This window comes from Chelmon rostratus, chromosome 16, assembly GCF_017976325.1.
Source record: "Chelmon rostratus isolate fCheRos1 chromosome 16, fCheRos1.pri, whole genome shotgun sequence".
NCBI lineage: Eukaryota > Metazoa > Chordata > Actinopteri > Chaetodontiformes > Chaetodontidae > Chelmon > Chelmon rostratus.
Genome location: NC_055673.1, coordinates 22,199,917 through 22,222,582, shown reverse-complemented (window position 1 = coordinate 22,222,582; position 22,666 = coordinate 22,199,917). Strand labels below are relative to the sequence as shown.

General features: G+C 41.0%; 2 protein-coding genes across 2 annotated transcripts; both read left to right on the top strand.

Moving 5' to 3' along the window:
* Positions 1–1,945: 1,945 nt before the first annotated feature.
* On the top strand, positions 1,946–16,851 carry pdik1l (PDLIM1 interacting kinase 1 like). The gene is made up of 3 exons (XM_041956071.1): positions 1,946–2,047; positions 5,233–5,528; positions 13,351–16,851. The coding sequence occupies exons 2-3, from the start codon at positions 5,244–5,246 to the stop codon at positions 14,089–14,091; spliced, it is 1,026 nt and encodes a 341-aa protein (XP_041812005.1). The 5' UTR covers positions 1,946–2,047; positions 5,233–5,243; the 3' UTR covers positions 14,092–16,851.
* A 2,278-nt stretch (positions 16,852–19,129) lies between these two features.
* On the top strand, positions 19,130–22,220 carry LOC121620064 (replication protein A 32 kDa subunit-like). Its single transcript, XM_041956002.1, has 8 exons — positions 19,130–19,267; positions 19,361–19,462; positions 20,161–20,274; positions 20,357–20,428; positions 20,525–20,632; positions 20,750–20,873; positions 21,597–21,672; positions 21,803–22,220. The coding sequence occupies exons 1-8, from the start codon at positions 19,187–19,189 to the stop codon at positions 21,882–21,884; spliced, it is 759 nt and encodes a 252-aa protein (XP_041811936.1). The 5' UTR covers positions 19,130–19,186; the 3' UTR covers positions 21,885–22,220.
* The last annotated feature ends 446 nt before the right edge of the window (positions 22,221–22,666 follow it).

Genomic DNA, 22,666 nt, shown 5'->3' with positions numbered 1-22,666 from the left:
CAAAGCAAGCATGGCACTGTGATTTAAAGTCACCATGATGTCGTTTTTATTGTACATATCAGTGTGGGTTTTTCACATGTATTGATATAATGTTCATGATGTGCGTGCATGATAATGAGTAGAATAATAGATTAGCTTTTTCATGTTAAAGGGGGACTGATGACTGAGCCCAATGACTGCACAGCTCAAAGGATGTCCGAAGCATCAGTATTGATCATCATTGAGGGTTGTTACACCCTTATCATGTGCTTGAGTTCACCATAATGCTGCCGTACAATAGTGTCTAATCTACCATGTATAATACTGTAATCTAGCCCAGTGTTTTGTCTTGTTTCTCGTGGTTTGCTTCTTATGTGTGACAGAGACAGACAGAGATTGTCTGGTCAAAAATCTATACAAGTCTACCTCAGGTGTGATTTTGGACAGATTGAGAACATGATGTCCAAAAAGCAGTTTTATACTGTATGTATTGTACATTTTTTGTGTGTTAAGTGGTCTGTTCAAGTATTTATTACTTTGTTTTTTTACATCTTCTTTTCGATGTGACTGTTATTTTTATGGTGTCTTTATGCCTGTTGTTGCTGCCGGTTTAACACGAGATCTTGTACTTCAGACCAAAGTGATGCTTCTGAATGAAGTCTTAGCCTTGTTTCCAGGAGAGACACAAAAAGGTGACGAATACACAAATAAAATGCTTACTTGGATTCTTCAAATGAGAGCCCATATCTTCACTTACCAGAGTACACACCCACAGTTTTTTCTTTCTGGGGACTCTATGCCAATACCAAAGTCCACACTCATCATAACTGTGTAGACAAAGACTGATCGGATCAAACATGTTCATTTTAATCTGTATTTAGTACTCAGGATTGAACACATACTGTAGCTTATTTAACTCAATGATTACGTTTGTAAGATTGTTCAGTCTGCAACAGAAATAATTTGTAGGGCAATACCTTTGGAAATTTAAGCTGTAACACAGAGAAGATTTGTGTTTCATTTACATGTTGTATCAACTGTCAAGCTTTTGCTGAACATGGGTACAAAGTTCACATTTTTAATGTTATTAATAAAAAAAAATCACAAAAAAGGATTTATAGACATTTCTAGAAGTCTGATTATGTGAGTGGGCCTGCCACATAGCACCACTCTGTATCCTTATCACAAAAAAAAGGCAAATTCGTCAGGCAGAATGGCAGGGCCAGTAAAATAGCTTGCACAGGTTTGTGCAGGTGTTTATGTTATTGTGTCCTCCCCATGTAGGTGACAGTTAGGTTTAAAGGGGAGGACAGTGGGTGACTGAAAAAATATGGGGAACCACGTAAAGCTAGCCAGATTTGGTCGAGCGTCAGACCGGAAGTGCTTTGATTTTCCTTCATAATATCATGTATAAATTTGTCGCCTTAGGGAAAAATGAGTTATCAATGAAATTGGTCAATAATAGACATGTAGCTGTAAAAATATGCTCGTGTGAAATAATGTTTGGCGTTAATAGAGTTTGCCATTCTGTGGCACGGGCCTGGTGTCAACATGTATAATGTACTTATAATAAGTTTCTGTTTGATGTAATGAGAATTATACAGTTACACTAACTGACACAACCATATTTAACACATATGCAACGAACTATTTACATATATGTATAATTTTAACTCAATATTTTTTGTAATGAAAATGATGTAGTTCCTTTATTGGTTAAAAGTTGATAATGGTCACTGTGCCTGAATTTATTCATTAATATGAGTATAACTACAACATGATCAATGAGTTACTGAACGTCACTCAAAATACTCAAAAATATGAGCGTGTGTGTGAGAATGTGTTCTAAAAATCTGTCGATAACGGGAGTTTATTTTGAAATGTGCCGCCGGAAGTCGTCTCATTTTGGCCACCTCTGCGCCGTGCTGCACAGCAGCTGCACGCTCTCACGTCCAGTGTTTGACAAAACCTCCTTGGTTTGACTGTGCGAGCAGAGCGTGTGCGGCGGTAATGGCTGCCAGGGAGAGTGAGGAAGACAACAAATGAACCCCTGAGAAACGATTCAAAGGTGAGACTGAAAAGATGACAACTTGCAGCATAACAGCTGTAGCCTTTTCTACATTCAGACTGTTGTTTTGTCTGCTGTGGCTACTTGTCTACTTGGCTCGCAGGTGTGTATGTATTGTGAGGAATGTGGTTGAATTTCTGGATGGCACACGCACATACACGTACAGGACAATAAACTGTCAATACCCAGTGCCGACCCCGCACGCCTCCTCCATGCCCCAACGTTAGTACAGTTTGAGAGCGATAGACTTGTTTTAGGTTTGAATTATATAAGCTAGATACAGACATACATGTCGATTGTGCTGGCGAGAGCTGGACTCTTTGTTAGCTGGTGTTAACGTGATTAAGCTAACGTTAGCTAACCAACAACATCGTTAGCTGACAGTGGCCAGGCCACATAGCTGTTAGCCTGTTAGCCAATCAGGCAAGTGGATGTCTAATTAGCCCGTTAGCCTGCTGGCTATCATTCTTTCTGACAAGGAGACTTTCTCTTCCGACTTATTGGAGATGTGTATCGCCTCCAGATCTACCAGTGGCAAGTATCTTGACATTGAAATTAAAGTTTTATGATTTCTCTAATGAATACCAAAGTACAGGCAGGTGTTTGAGTTGGTCCGAACACTGTCAATGACTGCTCGGCCAGTTGTTTCGAGTATGGGAGACTAGCATTATTAGTTTGCCTGCCGTGCTGACTTGATGTAGCTTTGGTAAATAGCTAAAGTTATATTTTGTTCATGCGTATAGTTTCTTATTGAATTTAGAACAGTTTAAGGAATATGAGTTAAGAGGATCACTGAATGAATGAGGACCCACTCGTCATTAATTGGGGATAAATTCAGTGTAGCCATATATTAAATGTCATTGAATTGGCCAAAGCAACACGTACATATGTAGGCTTTTATAATGATGTTGTTATTACTACTGTTTAAACTATTTTTTTTAATATCATAAAGAAATAGTAACAACTGTTATTGCCATGTTTGTGTAAAAATAATGATGAAACAGTCAGTACATTAATCAATTAGTCAATCAACAGAAAATTAATCTACAGCAAATTAAGGCATTTATCAAGCCTAAATCTGACAACCATGAACATTATGCTTCCTGCTTGTCAAATCTGGAAATTTGTTGTATAATTTGATTTTAAATGAATTAAAATGTATCTTTGGACAAAACAAGGAACTTAATATTATAATTGCGCAGTAAATGATGACTTGATCTATCATTAAAATGACTGACATGTTAATTGACTATGAAGATGATAAACGATCGCAGTTTAAAGATTTGAAGATAACTTAAAGGTGCCTAACCTTCATTTCTTTCTCATTTGCACTTTACAAAGTTCTTCAGTATCTTTATCTGGTTACTGATTTCATTGTTAGAAAGCTTGCCTGATTATGAATATAATCAGTAGTTGCAGCCGTTAGAGCTATGTTCTGGTCTGGCAGGTCTATCAGGATTATGTAACTACATAATAAGGAAGAGTGAGACTGATGGTAAGATTCCCATTTTAAATGTACACTGGCTTTGCAGCCCATGCTTTCAGTGGCAAACAATTTCTGGGATGCATCACATGTTGGTGTGATGTGTATAAGCAGGTACCTCAACAAGGGAAATAACAGACACCAGTTAGTAACACTTGTTGTCAGTTTGACACAGCGGTAATTTATGTGGCTCCAATATTTGGTGTGGTTGAAGAGTGAGATTTTCTTTTTGTTTTTTGAGGGTTATTATGTGTAGTGCACCTTGGACATGCAGTACTGTAAAGGTACTGACAGTGTTTTTGCAGCAGTGGTATGTACATTTTATTGTGTTAGAAGATTCTTATAGCTGCTGGTCTTATATAACATGCTCTGCCATCATATTAGGTAATTGTAAGAGAAACAGGAAGGAATGCAGTTGTGTCTATTAGGAAAAAAATCTGTTTATGCTTCAGGGAACAAGAACACACGTCAATTATCTGTTGGAAATACCACCCACCTTCTTGCCCCAGCAAACTGGGCAGTGTCGGGGAACAGCTCGATCTGTTTAGTCCAGTAACACCCACGTGAAAACTTTAACTTTACAGATTATGTGGATTTATTTGGGAGTTTTTTAACAGGGCAGGAAACTTGTTGAAGAAATTTAAGAGAAAACCAGAAACGCAGAACAAAAAGTTATTGCTTTTGTGGTTTGCAAAAGATGTCAGGTTTATGAGTAAACAAAAGGGAGCAGAGGTAACATAATTGGGGATTGTAGCCAAATAACAGCAGCAAATCTTAAAGCTGCACTTTAAAGATCACCGCCACACATATTTTAAAGTGTATATAAAATACTGTACTTGGAATAATGATTTGTTTGTAATATTGTCTTTCCACAGAAAAGCTCAGTTATCTTCATAAAATCCTTAAAATTACATCTTTTCCTTCATTTGAAATTCCAGAATCTAAGAATCTGTAATTATTTTTAGTTCCAAAGTTTTAACTGTTGGACACGAGATTTGTCCTCTTTTACTGTAAAGTCCATTCTCAGTGCACTGGAGGCTTTAAGTGTTCACATCACAAAACTATTTGTGATGTCGCAAATCATGCTTGAAGGCCCACCCCTTGAAATTAGATTTTCATTAAGCACAGAGAAACTTTCCATTTCCAGCAGATGAATGTGAAAACAGCCTTCTGCATTCTGCAGAGCGAAGCTCAAACGTTCAGCTGTAGGAGCAAGAAGAAAAATACGTTTTTGAGTGGAGGGGACTTTTTCTAAAGTAATGCCTCCTAATCACACTGTCAGAGATGGACGGTAAAATCCAAAGTATTTTTAAAGTTTGGCAGTCTGAGTTACTTTGTTTCCTTGTGCTGGCTTTCACTTGTAGGTTTATTGCTGGTGTTTCGTCACGGCATCAAAGCTACCTGAAGCACTTATTAGTAGTATGTATCACTTCTCCATTATTTAGCAAGGAAATACTTTCTGTGGAAACACACAGAGGGAACTTTGTGCTATAATCATTGTAAGATACACACTTTGATCAGTCTAACTCAGGCTGCTTAGACCTCACACTGACTTGGCTGAACTTAAGAATACATTTTTTTTGTACGGGCTAAAGCTGGAGTTTTGCTTCTCCAGGTGCACGTAAGCAAACGACACAGGTGTCGTGTAAACTAAACAGAAATAGAATCAATAGAAAACTAACCCTGTGTTCTTTGTCCACAGTGAGGACTAGGATGGTAAGCAGCCAGCCGAAATACGAGCTGATCCAGGAGGTGGGGCGTGGCAGTTACGGCGTGGTTTATGAGGCAGTAGTGAAGCGAACTGGCGCACGGGTGGCGGTGAAGAAGATCCGCTGCCACTCTCCAGAGAATGTGGAGCTGGCCCTGCGCGAGTTCTGGGCCCTCAGCAGCATCCAAAGCCAGCACCCAAACGTCATCCACCTGGAGGAGTGTATCCTGCAGCGGGACCAGCTGGCCCAGAGGATGAACCACGGCTCCAGCTCCCCGCTCTACCTGGAGGTGAGCACGCAGAATTCACTGGAACAGGGTTGGGGGTGGTACACTGTACAGGAATCCTGCAGTGATGCTGCATTTATGACAAACTGTAAATATGGTAGACACGAGCTTTAAAATAGTGCCGTTAACACCACCCAACATTTGGGCTGAAGGGGATCCTGATTACCTTTTTAATGAGGTTGGACAAGTACTTGCTGAACATTTGATTTGTTTAGTTTCCTTTGAGTGGTACACAACAGAACAGATAACTATTTGCAAAGTTGCTTTGCTGTTAATGCATACTCAAAACTTTCTGCAGCTGCTTTAGAGTAAAAGCCTTCCATGGAAGAGAATTATGAAGTGAAGTTAGGTGATAGTTGTTGCTGCTTTTTGGTATTGGTTTAGTCAATAGCTAGCATTATCTGTGAGTAGATGCAAAATAAATGCTAATTAATAATTATTAATAATAAGTATTTCAGGGGTTTACCCCTGATTGATTTCGACTGATATTCAGTGAAAATATGTGATCAGGAGACAACAATTAATTTAGTCACTGATCATGGCGGTGGAAGTATCAGCGACTGGCAAATCAATGACTATTCAGCTTTCCCACTTGTTTTAAGTTTCTGGGTACTCCATAAGTACTCTGTTTTGTAATACCTCACTACAACTGAACTCCTACTTGTGCTGTGAGCGGTGTTGGGTATAGGTAGAGACGTGTATTCAAGTTGTCCTTCTAGACTTAGTGTCGGCTTTTTGTTGCATTGCTCCTTGGGAGTTCTGTGTACTGCTCTGTTGATTGAATGGACGAAGTAAAAGCATGTTGTTTACAGAATAAGGAACCAACAAGATTGACCTCTTTGTGGTTGTTTACTTCGCACTGTAAAGTCACACAACATTTATAGCCTAGGTTACCCTGCCACTGACTAATAAAAAAATTGGAATTACTCGTTGCTTTCCATATCAGGTCAGGTTCGAGCAAAAATATCAGAAATGTCTGTAAAAGGTGCTGGCTGTCGTAATTAGTGCCATCATTGTGAGTCTTCTAAAATTATTGATAGTGCAACATGGAAAAAGTTAATATTAATGGATGTTGTCAGTCATTATTATTGTTTGTCATCCTTTGATGTGGGGCACAGGGTGAGGATGCTCTCAGTTTTGGAAAACTCGTTTACATTTTGGCAAATTGGCACCATTAAGAGTACGCTGAATTAGCTATTAGCAGTTCTTGTTTGCAGCGTAACCTACCCCTGAATGTACTGATAACTGTCACTGGATTACTTTTGTACTGAAGAAAACTTAATGTGTGATGATTCTTAGGCAAGGTTTGGTTTTCTAAGGAATGTTTTTTTAATTTTAAATTGGTTTGAAGCTACTTAACAATGCAACTTCTGGACTAGTTAAAACAGAGTATAGACACAAGGTGGACGTGTGACAGATTGGACAAAATGCTAGTTTGATTTCTTTCCACATATTTGTTACTTTCCTGGCACCAGACCTTCTCTCGATTTTCACTGCATCAAAATTGTCTCCATAAGAATAATGTCAATCATGATGATTTGATCTTTTGCCTTACTTTCCAAATGAAAAAAAAAAAAAAAAACATTGTCAAGTTTTTGAAATAGGGATGTCCCAATCACTTTTTTTGCTACTGATAACGATGGCTGACCATCTATGAGCCATATCGGCTGCTAAGTGGCTGGCAATCATCATTTTTGTCTTGTTGCTAGCACCTGGTATAGCAGCATTAAGCAGCATTAAGTCAGTTTGACTGCTTTGTGCTGTATTTGGATATCCACCAGGTGGCAGCGTAACCTGGCCTACGCAGTGACTGTACAGTATGAAGTAAAGCACCACAAAAAGTCAACCTCGTTGGTTTGTTGTTCTGTCAAAACATATTTTTACTTAATCTGTTCAATCAACAGAGCAGTACAAAGAACTCCCAGGGAGCAATGCAACAAGTAGCCTACAGTAAGTCTAGAAGGACAACAACATTATACCCCCCCCTGCGCTGTGTGCAGGCAGATAGGAGGAGGCTGAAGGAGTGGGAGTTGATTTGTATTTGTCCTAGCAAAACAAAAGTACGACTAGAAAGCATTAATCCTGATCTACAGTTATGATCTTGCATACTTCTATTGATCAAAAACCTACTGTTACTGATTTCATGTCCGCTGACTTGTCCTGATGAGGCACTCGGAATGAGGGCTGTTAGTGGGTATTCTAATTTCAAATAGGTAGTCAAATTGTTAAAAAAAGCCACACATTTGATTGTCAGAATCAGTATTTGATTTTGGAAAGCTGTGGAAGCACTACTGCGGCTGTTCTTGAGTGGACCTGGGCTGTTGCCCTGCATACACTGCATGACGGACAGGAGTCCTCCTGTCATAATGTCTCTACTCTCCGTTATCCCAGCTGCTTTGTTGTGTTGGAACAATGAAAGATGAACCAACAAGGCTTCGGTGACTTTTATTTTGTTTTTTGTCGAGTTTGAGTGTGTTTTACAATGCTAAAATTACTGTTTCTGTAGATGGAGACTGGTGGTTTTGGCGAGAGCGATATAGCGACTGTTTCTGGTTAAACAAGTCGTTGTCTCCAGTAGCCACTTAGACACAGAAACATGGGAAAATAGGGCCCTAATCACAGATAATTGACCGGATTTTCTGACATTGAAATCTTCCTGGACAGGTGGACCAGCACCAATTGGAAGCTGCACACAACGTCCCTTTCACTGGTTGAAAGTGTAATATAGGTCAAGCTGATGCGAGCGGACACGTTGTAGGGCCTTATTTTATTGTTTATTTTATGATGTGTACGTATGCAGATCTTTTAAGACGTTTATGTTGAAATAATATACAAGTAGTATGTCTCTTGTTCGATTGGTTTAGCCTCTTCTGGACATAATGCACAATAATAGATATTGAAATTGCTCAACTCTGTTAATAGAACACATGGGTTCATGTTGGGATTTAGTTCAGTTGGAAAAAAAATCACTGTTCAGTTTTATATTTGAATCACATTTTGCAAATTAGTGTGAGTTATAATGATTTTGATATTTCATTGGATAAATCCTACATCCCTAATTTGATCACCCTGCCGATTGTGTAAGCCAGCAGTGCTCACCAGTCACTGCAACACTGGCTGTCTCATTTAATCTGATTTGCTGTGATTACACACAGGTTATGAATTCGTCATTGGTGCCGCTACCGGTCTCAGAAGAGTCTGTATCCTGCAGATTTTCTTTCCTTCTTGATAGATAAAACACTTGCATAGACACAGAGCAGTTGTGGCTCAGTAATGGTCAGGGAGGAACAACCACACTGTCAACAACTGGAGAATTACAGTGAGCAGAATTGTCAGGTTTGGATACCAGATAAGTGTGTTACAGCATCCCAAAATGAAACAAAACAAAAACGTTGCTCCTGCAGAACTCCAGGCTACCAATATATGCTTTAGGTTAACACTGAATAGACCAGCCAGTGATAAATAAAGTAGAAATCTCACTTTGTTGTTGTGCGACCATTAATAAATGATACATCAAAGGCACAATAACTGTAGCTTCTTGAGTTCAGGCTACTGTCTCAGCTATTTTACATTAACAGGAATGACCAAATTTGAATGTTAACAGATATCTTTATCTTTAGCTTGCCTGGTTGGCCAAATATAACCATAAACCTCAATTATAATGTGGCGATATGTACTCGTGATCTGCCCCACACACTTGCCCTACTCGAGACTGTTGTTTGCTTTGCTGCCCTGCCAAAAGCAGATCTTGTTAATATCTGTAGACTGAATCTTTGCTGGCAAGATGTAGGGCCAGACATTCTGTCCACAAGTTACAGAGATGATGGCACATTTCATAGGAAGGAGACAACAGCCAGGAATGCAATCCAGCTCGACCCTCTGTAATTGATATTTGAGCAGGCATTTGAAAAACACTGGTCGGCCACATGTTGCTGTGTCTTAAAATAGACCAACACTATAATTTGTGTAATGAATTGGAAGCCTGTTTTGATTTACAGAGTGTATCATGATATCCCCTGACATATCCTAGATTATAAGAGGAATGTTTTCCATCCACTACCGACCACCGTTGACATATTGCTGTCACACTGCTTCTGGCAACGATGACTCAGATTTTTCTGTGACAGTGTAGACCAGTTAGTTAAACGTAAAGGTCAGTGATATTTCCACTACCGCAGTTAGCCATGAGCAGAAGCTAGTTATTTTACACTCATAGTTAATGGTGTTGGAGATTATAAATATGGAGGCATAGACTATCAGCACAAATATTTGCATGTGAAAAAAAAAAAGGCAGTTGAACCCTGCTTTATATTCCTCTGTATGTGCTGGTGTGTGTGTGGGGGGGGGGCTCCCCTTCCCAGTCAACCTGTCTGCAGCCTGTCATGTCGCAGTGCCTCCCCGCTGTCTGACGGCGGGCACACAGGCACTCTGCCGGTGCCTGATTATAGTCTGTCAGCGGCACGCAGGCTATTGTCAGACCATCCATTCCATTTTCTGCAGCGCTAGCATTGGACACTTTCCCAGAATCCCTTTATTCCAGCTCTTTTTTTATTGCTCTGTAATGTTCCAGTACGTGCTTACAGAAGAACAAATGATAATAGGGCAGAATTATCTGACCGCACCAACTGTGGGACAATTTGCATCTATTCTTCTTGGGGAGTGGATTCTTTGGGTAGTGGCATGTCAGGCAATTTGCAGCCATTTGTTTACAGCAGGGTTTCCACTAGGAATTGTCTACTACACATATTCAGAGCATTTGTGTTGCCTGTAAAGAAGTTTATATCAAAAGCTTTAATTTGTGCTTTAGCCAGAGATTTGAACACATTTTTACTCATCAGTTAACAGTTCATCTTCTTCAACTGATATTTTAACTGCTGTCAGCAGGTACACACCATCTGACACAATGTTCCCTGGGACTTCATCTTTAACTGACATTTCAGCGCCACAGTTGCAGATATATATTTTAGGCTACATTGGTGTTACTACTATTATGTTACTTCAAATTAGATTCCAGCGGTGGCTGAGTAGTTTTGTTTCTGACTCCTGTGGTCCAATTTCTAATATCTCAAGAGCAATAAGTCCAAAAGTCATTATTTATTGGAAAAAGATAAATGCAATCATTTCCAAAATTCACAACATGTCTTTATCCAACAAAATGTTCTGCTTCAAATCATATTTGTTAGCGTTTAGCCTTTCCAAAAACATTTTCACTGGAGTATTTTTCTCTCCTGCTTGCCACACACAGGGAGGCACCTGTATTAACGGGGCGGTCCAGCAGCAAACTGCCCCATGAATTACATTTATATTAATTACCACAATAATAGAAGCTCTATTTTGGCTATATTTGGATTTGATGAAACAAGACCAGTTCATCTAATCCAATGAATCACTTTACTCAAATGATCAAAATTTAATCAAACGTTTTTTTAGGGTGATGATGACACATATTCAAAGCTTCATTGGAAAACCTCAATTGCTTCAAATGTAAAAAAAATAAATGACAATGGTATAGTCCTGTTTCACATCCAATCCTTTCAATTACCATCAATTACGTCTTACTCTAAACTGGCATTTCAACTGCATTCATCTCTTAATGTGTTTTCATACAACAAGTGGTCACTGCCGCCTCCATTGTTTTTAATGTAAGCAACATAAACCCATGTGACCATGGCAACCACAGGAGCCATAGAGGGGGAAACGAAACAGGAGCTGATTTTACTGATTCAAGTGACTAATGGAGACAACAATTTTTGAAATTGGTCCAGTATTGAGTGAGAGTGCAGCCGCAGCGAAACAGTAATGCGATGTGCAGTGTACCCCCCCTGGGTGTTAGTGCACTGTCAGGGTACGTCAAAGCCACCACACTCCATTTACAGAAACAGCAATCTGATCATCTGAAAACTCACTTCATTCAAACTTGACAGAAACAAAAGAGAACTCAGCAACATTTGTGGTTCATCTTTGATTGTTCCAGCAAACACCACCAACTCTGGTTTAGTCGAAATAAACCCTTAAATCACAGAGTCGGGAGTGAGACAGAGGGAGGACATCACAGAAGCCGCGGGGGAAAATAGCATGTTGAGCCAAAATGTTTTCACACCTATCTCAGAAATGATTTTTATCAGAGATTATGACCAGGGAGAATTAGATATATATATAATATAAATTGGACTTGGACAGATAACAGATATTCAGCCCTGACAAAGCTTTTAGCTCACCCTTCTCCTTCTCAAAGTGTTTTTCAATGCGTTAAGTCACAGTAGCTCTTGATGCCATAACGTACTCTGGTTCGAGGTATCGAACTAGCTTTTCCAATCCCTTGGCCTCGACCAAACCGATTGGCAGCATATGGAACTCAGTCATACATCAACCTTGGACAGGCGTCCATCACACTGTGTCTCCTGTATTTTGAGGTACAACCCGTTGAATTTAGCTGCATGATAAGATTATTGTACAGCTCTGCAGTGTGAAGAGATGGCAGCAGCCTGTGGTGTACAGGCGGCGGTGTTGCTGCACTCTGCTGCCGCTGATTGAAAACACAGAATTGACAGTTGGACTGCTTTCACCTCTCATTGCTTTCAGTGATTACACTTTAGCTGACACTTCCACTTCAATTTATCACATAGACTTGGACGATTCCAGTTCCTGCCGGGGCCTGAGCTTCATCCGAGTCTCCAGCTACTTTTAGCATTTTAAATTGGTAATTCAACTTTAAAATAACTCTTCAGCTTCTTCCACCACTTTCAAAGCTTCAACTTCTTGCGTTACTCCAGCTATTTCAATTTTCCAAATGAAAATGTTCTGCTGTAAGCACACTGAAACTTTCTTCATTAAGTTTGGCTGTTATCCTTTAACAAACCTGTACCTTTTATGTGTTTAATACAAAACACCATCTATCAAACTCCAGCAGCACATCCCATTTAATCTTAATTTAATGTGAGATGGATGAAACTTCACAGGTTTGTGGTGTGCTGTCAAACAGGGAGATTAAATGAACTCAGCTCCTGCAGTAGGCATAAAAGATGAGAGGCCTCTCATGCTGCTTTGATGTAAAAAATGGCCCACAAAGGAAGGTGGGAGACAACATGTTATGAATACAAAGCCAGAGCAACCTTGCTTGTTCATGAGTGACATTTTCTTCTCCTCACACTGCAGAGCTGTTACCCAACATATCAGTGATCATGTAAGCAGCATGTAAGCGGACCTAAATTAATCAGTTTGGTTCTGCTTATTTGTCTGTTGGGGTTGAGGTAATGCTTTGCTTTGTTTTACTTCCTCTAAATACATCTTATCTTATCATTTGATATTGCTCGTGACACTTGTGAATAGAGTCACATTTGTGCTGATTTCTGCTTTTGTGTACCAGTTTTTAGACAGGGTAGCGCTGTCTTTACCTGCAGTTTATTTATTTATTCTATAATAAATATATCTATTTCATTTAAATAAGTTTTTGCCGCAAGCAAGCTTCTTTCTACAGGTCATTCAGAGGCAGAGCAGACACAGAAGAGCAAGCAAACCACGCTCCTTGTCGGTCTTGCTGCATGTTCTTCCAAAGGTTTCAGAGTTGCAGTATACGAATCAGTGTTTGATAAAATCTAAGGCAAGCGAGTACAATTCCTATATTTCAGAACAGTTTGACAAATATCATGATAATAGTGTTTACCATGGTATTTTTGGCCACAGTTATTGCAGCAGGGAATATCTGATGCACATTCCAGCTTGTGCAGCATGCAGAGGCTGACGGTCCCTCAGCCATCGCAGATGGTCTCATGTTGACTTTCTTTTTTCCTCATGATGTTTTTCTCTTTCTGTGTTTCTGCTGTAGCTGGTGGAGACATCTCTGAAAGGCGAAATCACATTTGACCCGTGCTGTGCCTACTACTTGTGGTTTGTCACGGACTTCTGCGACGGGGGTGACATGAATGCCTACCTGCTGTCCCGCAAGCCCAGCCGCAAGACCAACACCAGCTTCATGCTGCAGCTGGGCAGTGCCCTGGCCTTCCTGCACCGCAACCAGATAATACACCGCGACCTCAAACCAGACAACATCCTCATCTCCCAGGCTTGCACGCCAACCGGTTCGTCCGAGCCCACCCTCAAGGTGGCCGACTTTGGCCTGAGCAAGGTCTGCTCCACCTCCGGGCTCAACCCCGAGGAGCCGGCCAGCGTCAACAAGTGCTTCCTGTCCACAGCTTGCGGAACAGACTTTTACATGGCCCCAGAGGTCTGGGAGGGTCACTACACAGCCAAAGCAGATATCTTCGCCCTGGGGGTGATTATCTGGGCCATGGTTGAGCGCATCACGTTTGTGGACGTGGAGACTCAGAAGGAGCTGCTGGGGAGCTATGTGCAGCAGGGCTCAGAGATTGTACCCTTAGGGGAGGCCCTGCTAGAGAACCCAAAGATGGAGCTGCTGATCCCCGCCAGGAAAAAGAGCATGAACAGCCACATGAAGCAGCTGATCAGGGAGATGCTGTCGGCCAACCCTCAGGAACGGCCCGACGCCTTTGAACTGGAGCTCAGACTGGTTCGTATCGCCTGCAGAGAGCTGGACTGGGACACGTGATGGACGAGCAATCTGGCACCACAGACTCAGCTGATCCAAGCACATGTGCACATCTCATCAGCTACTGTTAAACTATGTGGTCACATAACAGGGGATTATTGTTTTTTAACTAGGGAACAATAATTAGAATAGTTATTGTTTGTATCATGGCTTACACTTCATCCACTGTCCAAGCACATACAGTCCTCTACTAGCTGTGTCTTTATATCGAAGGGGAGAGGTGCGACACTCACCGCTGCTGCTGCTCAAAACTGCAGCATAGTCTCAGGCTAATCACATCACAGCTTCCACTTTCTCCTTTCAGAGTCACTCAAGCATGATGGAAGAACAAAATGACCCCAAAAGTCCTGGATTCAATTAAACTTGAAAGTCAAAGTGACAGTCAGACAGTTTGTCTACAAATGCCATCTTGGACTCGGTGCTAATTGTGACTAAATGCAATATGAGACATTATCCTGTGATAATTACAGCGTACATTTATCCAAAGGGCCAATATTAAAACACGATCACCTCAATACGTGGAATGTTTTTTTGAAGCCGTCTGCGGCTTTGACAGAACCTGACTCACAAACTGACTTCAGCCTGGTACATGATCACCAGCACTGATATTTACGTCAAGATTTGATTCTGTTTTGGCATCAAATGCAGATATGCCCTGAATGCTCAGGTAATAACAACATACAGCATAATGCTATTTGTAGACAAACTATCTACTGACAAGGTCCATTTTGCTCAGTAGTCTTGGAGCGGAAAAAAACAAAACTTTGGTGCTTTTTTTCTGAAGGCTGCTTCATTGGTTGTGTGGGTGGGGGATATTTTATCAGTAAGCGTCCAGCCAGCAGGTGCTTGTGGTTGGTGTTTTCCTCTCACAGACTCCAAGATAAGTTGATTGGTGCCAGACACACCCCTGACCAGTATAACAGAATGTATAACGATCATAACAGGTCACCTTTGCGCATATAGAGCCTTAAACACAGAGAAACAAGTTTAATGATAAAGCGCTTTACACAGTCAATCAGTAAGAGAGCCCAAAGGATCCAGTAATTCTGCTTCACTGTGTTGCTACTTGGGTCTTATTTTCATTGTGCTGCCCATCATTCTTGCTGGTAATAATAACATTGTACTCACCAAGTCAATGACTGTTTGTTAACCGTGCTCAACTTAGTAACTGTTGCCTGTCAAGGTGCAGTTACAGTGATTTACCCCTTGACATTTATTGAAACATGGTGCTGGGTTTTCACCCAACACTTTTGGTATAGTACCCTTGAAAACACATGCTTAACCCGTACGTGCAAGTACTTAAACCCTAGATCTGTTTTGCGTTTAGCACTGCAGACAGTACTTTTTAGTGTAGCTGAGGTTGTTACCATGGTAATAGCTGCGTCAACCATGCAGGAAGCGTGACATATGTTTTGTGTATTACATTGTTTGTGGATTGAGCGCTGGGCAAGATGTGACGGTTTGTTGACCAGTTGATGGACTGCTGTGTTTCTAGCTACACCTGTAAGTCCCAGGTCAGTATGCTAAGTACCTCAACAGAAGGTAACGTAAAAATGGGATGGAATGGAGCGATTCTATTGGTGCTATCCAACCAACAACCTTTACCAATAGAAATGTGAAAATAACTGTCCTAATGCATTACGAAGTGAACTGAACTGGACTTGATGGAAACACAGCTGTAGACTGATACTGTAGCATCTGTGCCACACAGTGGATGCGTTCTGAACGGGGCTTTTTCTATCATGTCTGTAAACCCACATAATAATGCAGGCGATAGGCGATAAATGCTGTGTGGCATTTGTCCCTGCTATATTCTTGTCCCTATGAGAATAGATATTTCTTATAAGTTATAATAAGCTAACTCTTGGCCTTAGAACATAGTGATTGGTTACTATGGTGTGTAGGTGCAAGAGAAAAGCAGTGGTGTCCAGTAACCATCTTTTGTAACTGTTAATTACAGTTTACAGACTGGTTGAAGTTTGAACTACCAGAGTTAGTCAGTTTTTCTGTGTAATGAGGAATTATTACACCCATATTTCAAACGCCCCCGCTTTCAGTTTCACCTTCAAATAAAGTGGTTTATGTAATCTGGATGAACTTCGGCTTGTTTACAACCTGTGTACAGCCTTCGTTGTGGCAGTGTGGCCGTGTTCCCAGATCTCAGCTGTTAGTTTGGTGAGTACAGTGTTATCACAACCAATTGAAATGATGTCCAAAACTATGAAAATAAAAGCCAAGTTGTTATAAACCAGAATTATCCTTAAACAACAAATTACAAATAACTGAGCTCACTACAATAAAGCGGGCTGGCCTACATTCAGAAGACTTTGTAGAGTGACTCCCCCACACATAGTAAACAAATCTACTCTTGAGAGAAATCCTTATGTTGCCTAAACATAGATTTAATTATCTGAAGGAGGGCTGCTTGTATTACAAGAGCAGTGACATGATTATTCAAATCTGAGTCCATTTAGACAAGAGACCTGAATGAGTAAAAGGGGTGAGGGATTCTGAGAGTCTCACTGAAAACACTTCTATTTTGTTTATATTTATTCCTCATAACTACTTACTGCATTATGTCGAGGAGCTCTGTGAGGCTGGATTCAGTGTGATAACTGCATCGGTATTTGTTTACCCGGTGAGTACAATGTCAGCCAACAGTCTAGTTATGCATGCAGTGCCTCTCACCTTCAGGGAAGACGCGAGAGAAGACACCAGCACACACAATCCTCCATGAGCCAGAGGATCTCTTGCCTTTTTTTTTTTTTTTTTTTTTTTTTTTTGGGATACATAATACTGTTGTGTTTAACTTGATCTCCTCTCACTGTGTCACTGCTGCTCGTTTCCTTTGGCTCTGGATCTTACAGTAATCCCTTTCTTCATGCTTCTGACAGGCTAATTCTAAGCCTATTAAGTTGTTGCAGCACTTGGCAGAGGATCATGCTCGGGACCCCTTTTGCCTTTCAGGTCATACATAATTTGTGCACTTTTACAAGAACCTATAAAAGCAAACAGTCCTGGTTTCTTCATTGCTCTCCAACTCTGGTGGAAAATTTTCATTGACTTGTTGCCAATATTTACCTGCTACACAGCCTTTAATCCTCCCCTTAGCTGTAGTAGTCTTATTTCCTGTCATGATGCAATTGAGATTTGCCTTATTTTTGAAATTCACCATTTTCTTTTTGACATTAGAGTGGCTTCAGTGATATTGCACTCAAACAGAATTGGCAGAAGTTGCGCTTGAGATGCACCACGTCTCACCAACGCTCAGTGTCGTGCTTTGGTATGAATAGCAATACCACAAATCAGTATTAAAATGCCTGTCTGTACTGCAGGACGTCTACGCTGCTTTGGACAATGTTGCTTTGCTTCAAGAATGTGGTATTTGTGGCTTTCTGTTCACGAGCGTCAAAGTTTGGACTCAAAGTAGGTCACCCATATCCTCAGAGCTCCAAGCAGAGGATGATGGGTAGAGTCATTTCCGGCCAGATTTCTTCCTTCAACCCTTCTTGACAAGAGGGGGAGGAGGAAGACGTGGCTTCCTGTGAGTTTGAGACGTTTGCCAAACAAATGCTAGGTCCTGGGGTATTAAGAGATTTCATCCTTTGATTTGTTGTATTAAATTCCTTTGCACATGTGTAAATACTGTATAGGATCAACAGGGGATGAACAAGGTTGATGTATATTTGAGTGGATGTGCTCTGTTTTCAAGAGCCTGACTTGTTTGACATGTAAATTGCTGTGATGGATTCACTTTTACTTTAATTAAGCTTCAGTTTACTTCAATCAAGGAAAAGATGTGATATATTTACAGGTCAATACTGTTGGTGTGCTAGTGATAATTGTATATTTTTCATCGGCCTGTTTGTGATTTTGTGTAAGCAAAGCTGGTGTACTACATGGGTCAACTCCAATCATCTTTCCTGTCTGGTACCGGGCTGTTTGGAAATGAAACGCTCTTCTGTGGAACTCAGACTAGCCCTGATCCAGGACCGCCAGACAATGCACCACCTCTCCCGCGGACATTTCACTCACCGAGTGGCTCGTGGAATTTGTTATTGGACGAATGTCTTTTTTTTTCTTGTTCGTTACTTCGCGCCTGCGTAAGCTCATTCTCCCACCTTATACATCACTTATACCAGGCATGTCCAAACTATTCCATAAAGGGCCGTGTGGCTGCAGGTTTTCGTTCCAACCAAGGAGGAGCACACCAGGCCAGCCAATCAACATCAAGGGATCACTGAGTTATCAGCTGAAGACTGAGCTCAGCTAATTAAGCTGGTGTGCTCCTCCTTGGTTGGAACGAAAACCTGCAGCCACACGGCCCTTTATGGAATAGTTTGGACATGCCTGACTTATACGATTGCCTACCATTCTTTGAGACCACATTGTTTACATTCTCCCCGTAGCAAATGTCATGAGCCGCACAGTGACGGAAACATCTTAAGGAGCTACCCACGCGGGACTGTGACTCCTAATATGAGTCCTGGATCAGGGCCACAGTTAACATATGGCAGATGAAGAACACACTTGGAATCGTGTCCAATAAGCTCTGCACTCACAGCCAGGCAAACTTCTGCTCTCACACTTTTGTATGAACAATTTTTGCTCTCATGTCATTGTAAGATATTTTGAAGAGATTAAATGAAGTTTATCAAAAGTGGCGTGAACACCTGTCAATCACTGTTGAATTGATGGATTTTTAAATAAAATGAACTGAAATAATAAGTGAATTGCTTTAAAGAAATGAAGCAAGCACATGGATTTATTACTAGCCGTTTCCTCCTCGGCCCATTGTCTTTGGTCCGGCACTGCACCACAGGTAATTGCTGTAATTCAGTTCACCTGATCCCCAGGACATAAAGGAGCTACCAACAGTCTGCTTTACTCTTGTAGTGTCCCAGCTTCATGGTTGTTTCTGCGCTGGCTTCTGATGGTCCTGAAGTTTTGTCTGGTATTACGGAAGGATACATGTAGCTGCCCCCGTATGACAGTCTCATTTGAAGGTCTTTTGTTTTGTGGAACCAAGGTAAGTTAGCAAATGTCTGAGTCAGCCTAAGAAGAAAATGCTTTGAACCATCTTTTATTTCTCAACATGGTTTGCATCTTCTGCTTGTACACAGTTTGTAGACAGTCCCCTGCTGGGATGGCCAGCTTCAAAGAAGCCATATCAAAGGTGTGTTCTTTCCTCTGTCAGTAACAGAAATACAATGCAGGGATCTAAAGAAAACATGTTCATCTAACTGTCTTCACCCTGATCTCTCCACAGAGGGCAGCTCTTCAGATTCTGCCCTGCACTGTGTCTCAGCTGCTGTCTGCCTCTGAAGTCGGGAATGGTACCTTTGCGATCTGCGACTGGGAACTGAACCAGGTATGAGCAGCATCCTGCGTGTGTGGAGGTATGTTGTTCTCAGTTGATCGCAGGGCTCAGGTATGGAGTTCATCACTTGGATGTGACAAAATGAGGAAAAAAAATTTGAAAGTCACCAATGACTTGCATCTTTGGGCTAAATGCTAGCATTTGCATACATGCTAAAGTTTGCTAATTAGCACTGAACAAGTACATCTGATCTGAGTTTATCCAGAAGGGACTTTTGAAGTGTGTAGCACATTTCATGACAGTCCTTCAGGTCACTGTCAAGATACTTCACTGAATACCAAGAAGGTCAGCCGTGGTGGCATTTGATGAAAAGTCATCTTATTAAGGTCATTATGATCCAGTACATCCTCTGGGAACCATGACTGCACAAACTGTTGTGCCAGTAGATGTCATTTCATTGAATAAGTGAAAACTTTGACCTGCGGCTGGTGTTAGAGGAAAGTGAGGGGATTACCACAGCTATTCATCTTCTGTGATCATTAAGGTAGTCTCTGATCTTAATCCTGTGTGAATCGGCCTGTGTCCTTGTTTTGACGTCTGTTATCTGTCAGACAAATGAACACATATGGAATTTTGAATTCTAAATCACATGAGGTCCACTGGTAAAACTAGTCCTGTGTGACTGGACCCTGGTCTGATGATAACTTGGTGTGCTGAGTCTTATTTGCTTGTGCTTCCTCTCGCTGCAGGTGTCTGTGGTGGGCATCATCCGAGCATATGCTCCTTTCGTGACAAACATCCAGTACTCTGTGGATGACATGACTGGCCCACCTTTAAATGTGAAGCAGTGGGTGAACACAGAGGCCAGTAGCATCAACAGGCTCTCTCCAGAACTACAAGTGGAAAACACTGTTTTGGTAAATGATCAGTTTCTGTTTCTTGCAGGACTGCGCACTGATGACATCTGCTTCTCCTGGAATGTATGTGAAGGTGACTGGAAGTCTGCACAGTTTCAGTGTAAGTCATACAGAGTTTAGAGATGATGGGAAGTCGGCACTGAAGATCTCTTGATTTTGTGACAATAAGAGCCATTCCTTTTCTACGTTGCATCAGGGTCAAAGGTCATTGCTGGCAATGAATATCCGGTGTATCAAGGACCTGAATGAGATCACATCCCACATGTTGGAAGTGGTACAAGCCCATGTGCAGCTTTTTGGAAAGGTACGGGAGCTTGTGGAAATGTATATCATGTATATTGTAATGGAGGTTGAATCACATGAGGTGCAGAGATGTTCCGTAAGCATGTAATATTTTGTAAATGTGCTAATGTTTATCCAGGTATTTGATGTGAATATGAACACCACTGCTGCTTCACTGTCTAGAAGAGTCCTCAGGCATGGAGGTGGTGGGCATCCTGAAGGCATTGTACCAGACTGGCTGTCCACCATCCAGGGTCAGGTTAGTGGGTTTTAAGGGTTCACTTCAGCCAAATACTTTCCTACCTTCTATCTCCTCTTTCCAGAGGTGGTGAGTGCAGCATTAGCATGACCCATTGAGCCACAATGGCAACATTGATGTGAAATGCACCAGGTGGAAATGATACAGGAACTTTCCTTTTTAATGAAGGTCTATATGCTATTATAGCCAGACCTTTTGAGATGGGTGATTTAGTGTAAATAATGGAAAAGTTCAGTGATATGACTATTTATAGTGAACTTTGTTATAAGTTGTAATATGTCATATGAAAAATCTAGTTAATTTGTTTTAATGATGGTGGCAGCAATGGCATTGAATTAGAGCAGCTTAATGCTGCCACCATGACACAAACATAATGCTCAGTTGCTCACAGTACAGTGAGGTTTACTTATCAAGTTACATTATTACAATATTTACAAATTAATGAAGTACTACACAGAACTATAAAGTATTTTTAAAAAATTGCATTTGGAAGACTCAACAGCGGTGTGTTTCCAGGACCTGTCCTCACTGGACAGTTATTCCCAACAGAAAACAGTTCATGCAGACAGTCTGCAGGGAAGTTATCCTCGGCTACTGTGGCGTTTTCCTGCAAAGGCACATTGCTGTTGACTACAATGCAAAGGGGAATCCACAGATGCATTTCATGAAATGCCATGTGACAGCACCACGGGTTTGGAAAGTAATTTTGGAATGTTGTGTGATGTGTTGCATGTAATCAGGAGCTTGTCTAGTTTACATGACCTGAAGACACAGCTTTGCTACCTTGGTATGAGTGACATCAGGTACCTCTCGACCTCCTCATACCTCTTGTTACTGTATGTAAACGTTGGATGTAGGCACCAAGTCCTATCACGCTGCATACTGCAGACCTGGTTATTGTGTTATTTATTAATGAGTTTTGTTTTTATACAGAACTTCCCTGGCATTTCTGGTAAATGAAGGTTGTGTCTTCTCTACCAATGATGAGCATCATTTCAAGTCAACAGCACCATAGCGGGCTGCTTAGAGGCCCGTGAGACATCAGTCCTGGATTACAGCTGACCAGGATGTGCATGCTGCCCACATTTTTTCAGGTCACACAAATCTTAATAGTTTTGGTTAAATGTAGCTCTTTCTTTATGACCTGCTGTCGCTGATTGCTTCATCCATCTTGGCCTAAAGATGTTGAAACTGTCTCAGGGTTTATAGTGTATCATTGCCTGTGAAGAATGGCAGCACTGATGTATTGCTCAGGCTTCTTTATGTGTGAATATAATTTTGTTTTATAATTTGAGTTTGTGGGTACCATGCAAATGATGTGTGTGTATATAAAGAATTACTAGAAGTTTAAGATGCATCTCCTGGCCTCTGTTTACGACACTTCATTTAGAACTATCACAGTCCTGTTTCCCAAAATTCAAGACAGAAAACAAGTGGGTGAAGACACTTCCTGTTGACTGTTCATCCGGATCAGCACTGCATGAAGTTCGCATGTTGGGTAGACACCTGTAACACGAGTACAAACACAGTTGTGACAGTCAAAATGTTTGGCGGCTTATTGATGAGAAATTGAGTGTAAACTAACTTAGCTTGAGCATGTTATGTTCTAATTGAAAAACAGATATTAAACTCTAAGACCATTACCAGCATTTTTTTTTTTTTTGCAAGAACTGCTACGTTTGAAATTTGTCTGTCCAATGATTTGCTAACGAAGAGCAAATGAAATCTTATAACCAAAAGCTGTCTTTCAATCATTTTTTTCTTCATCACATGATGACTTACTGTCCTTTCAGTGGT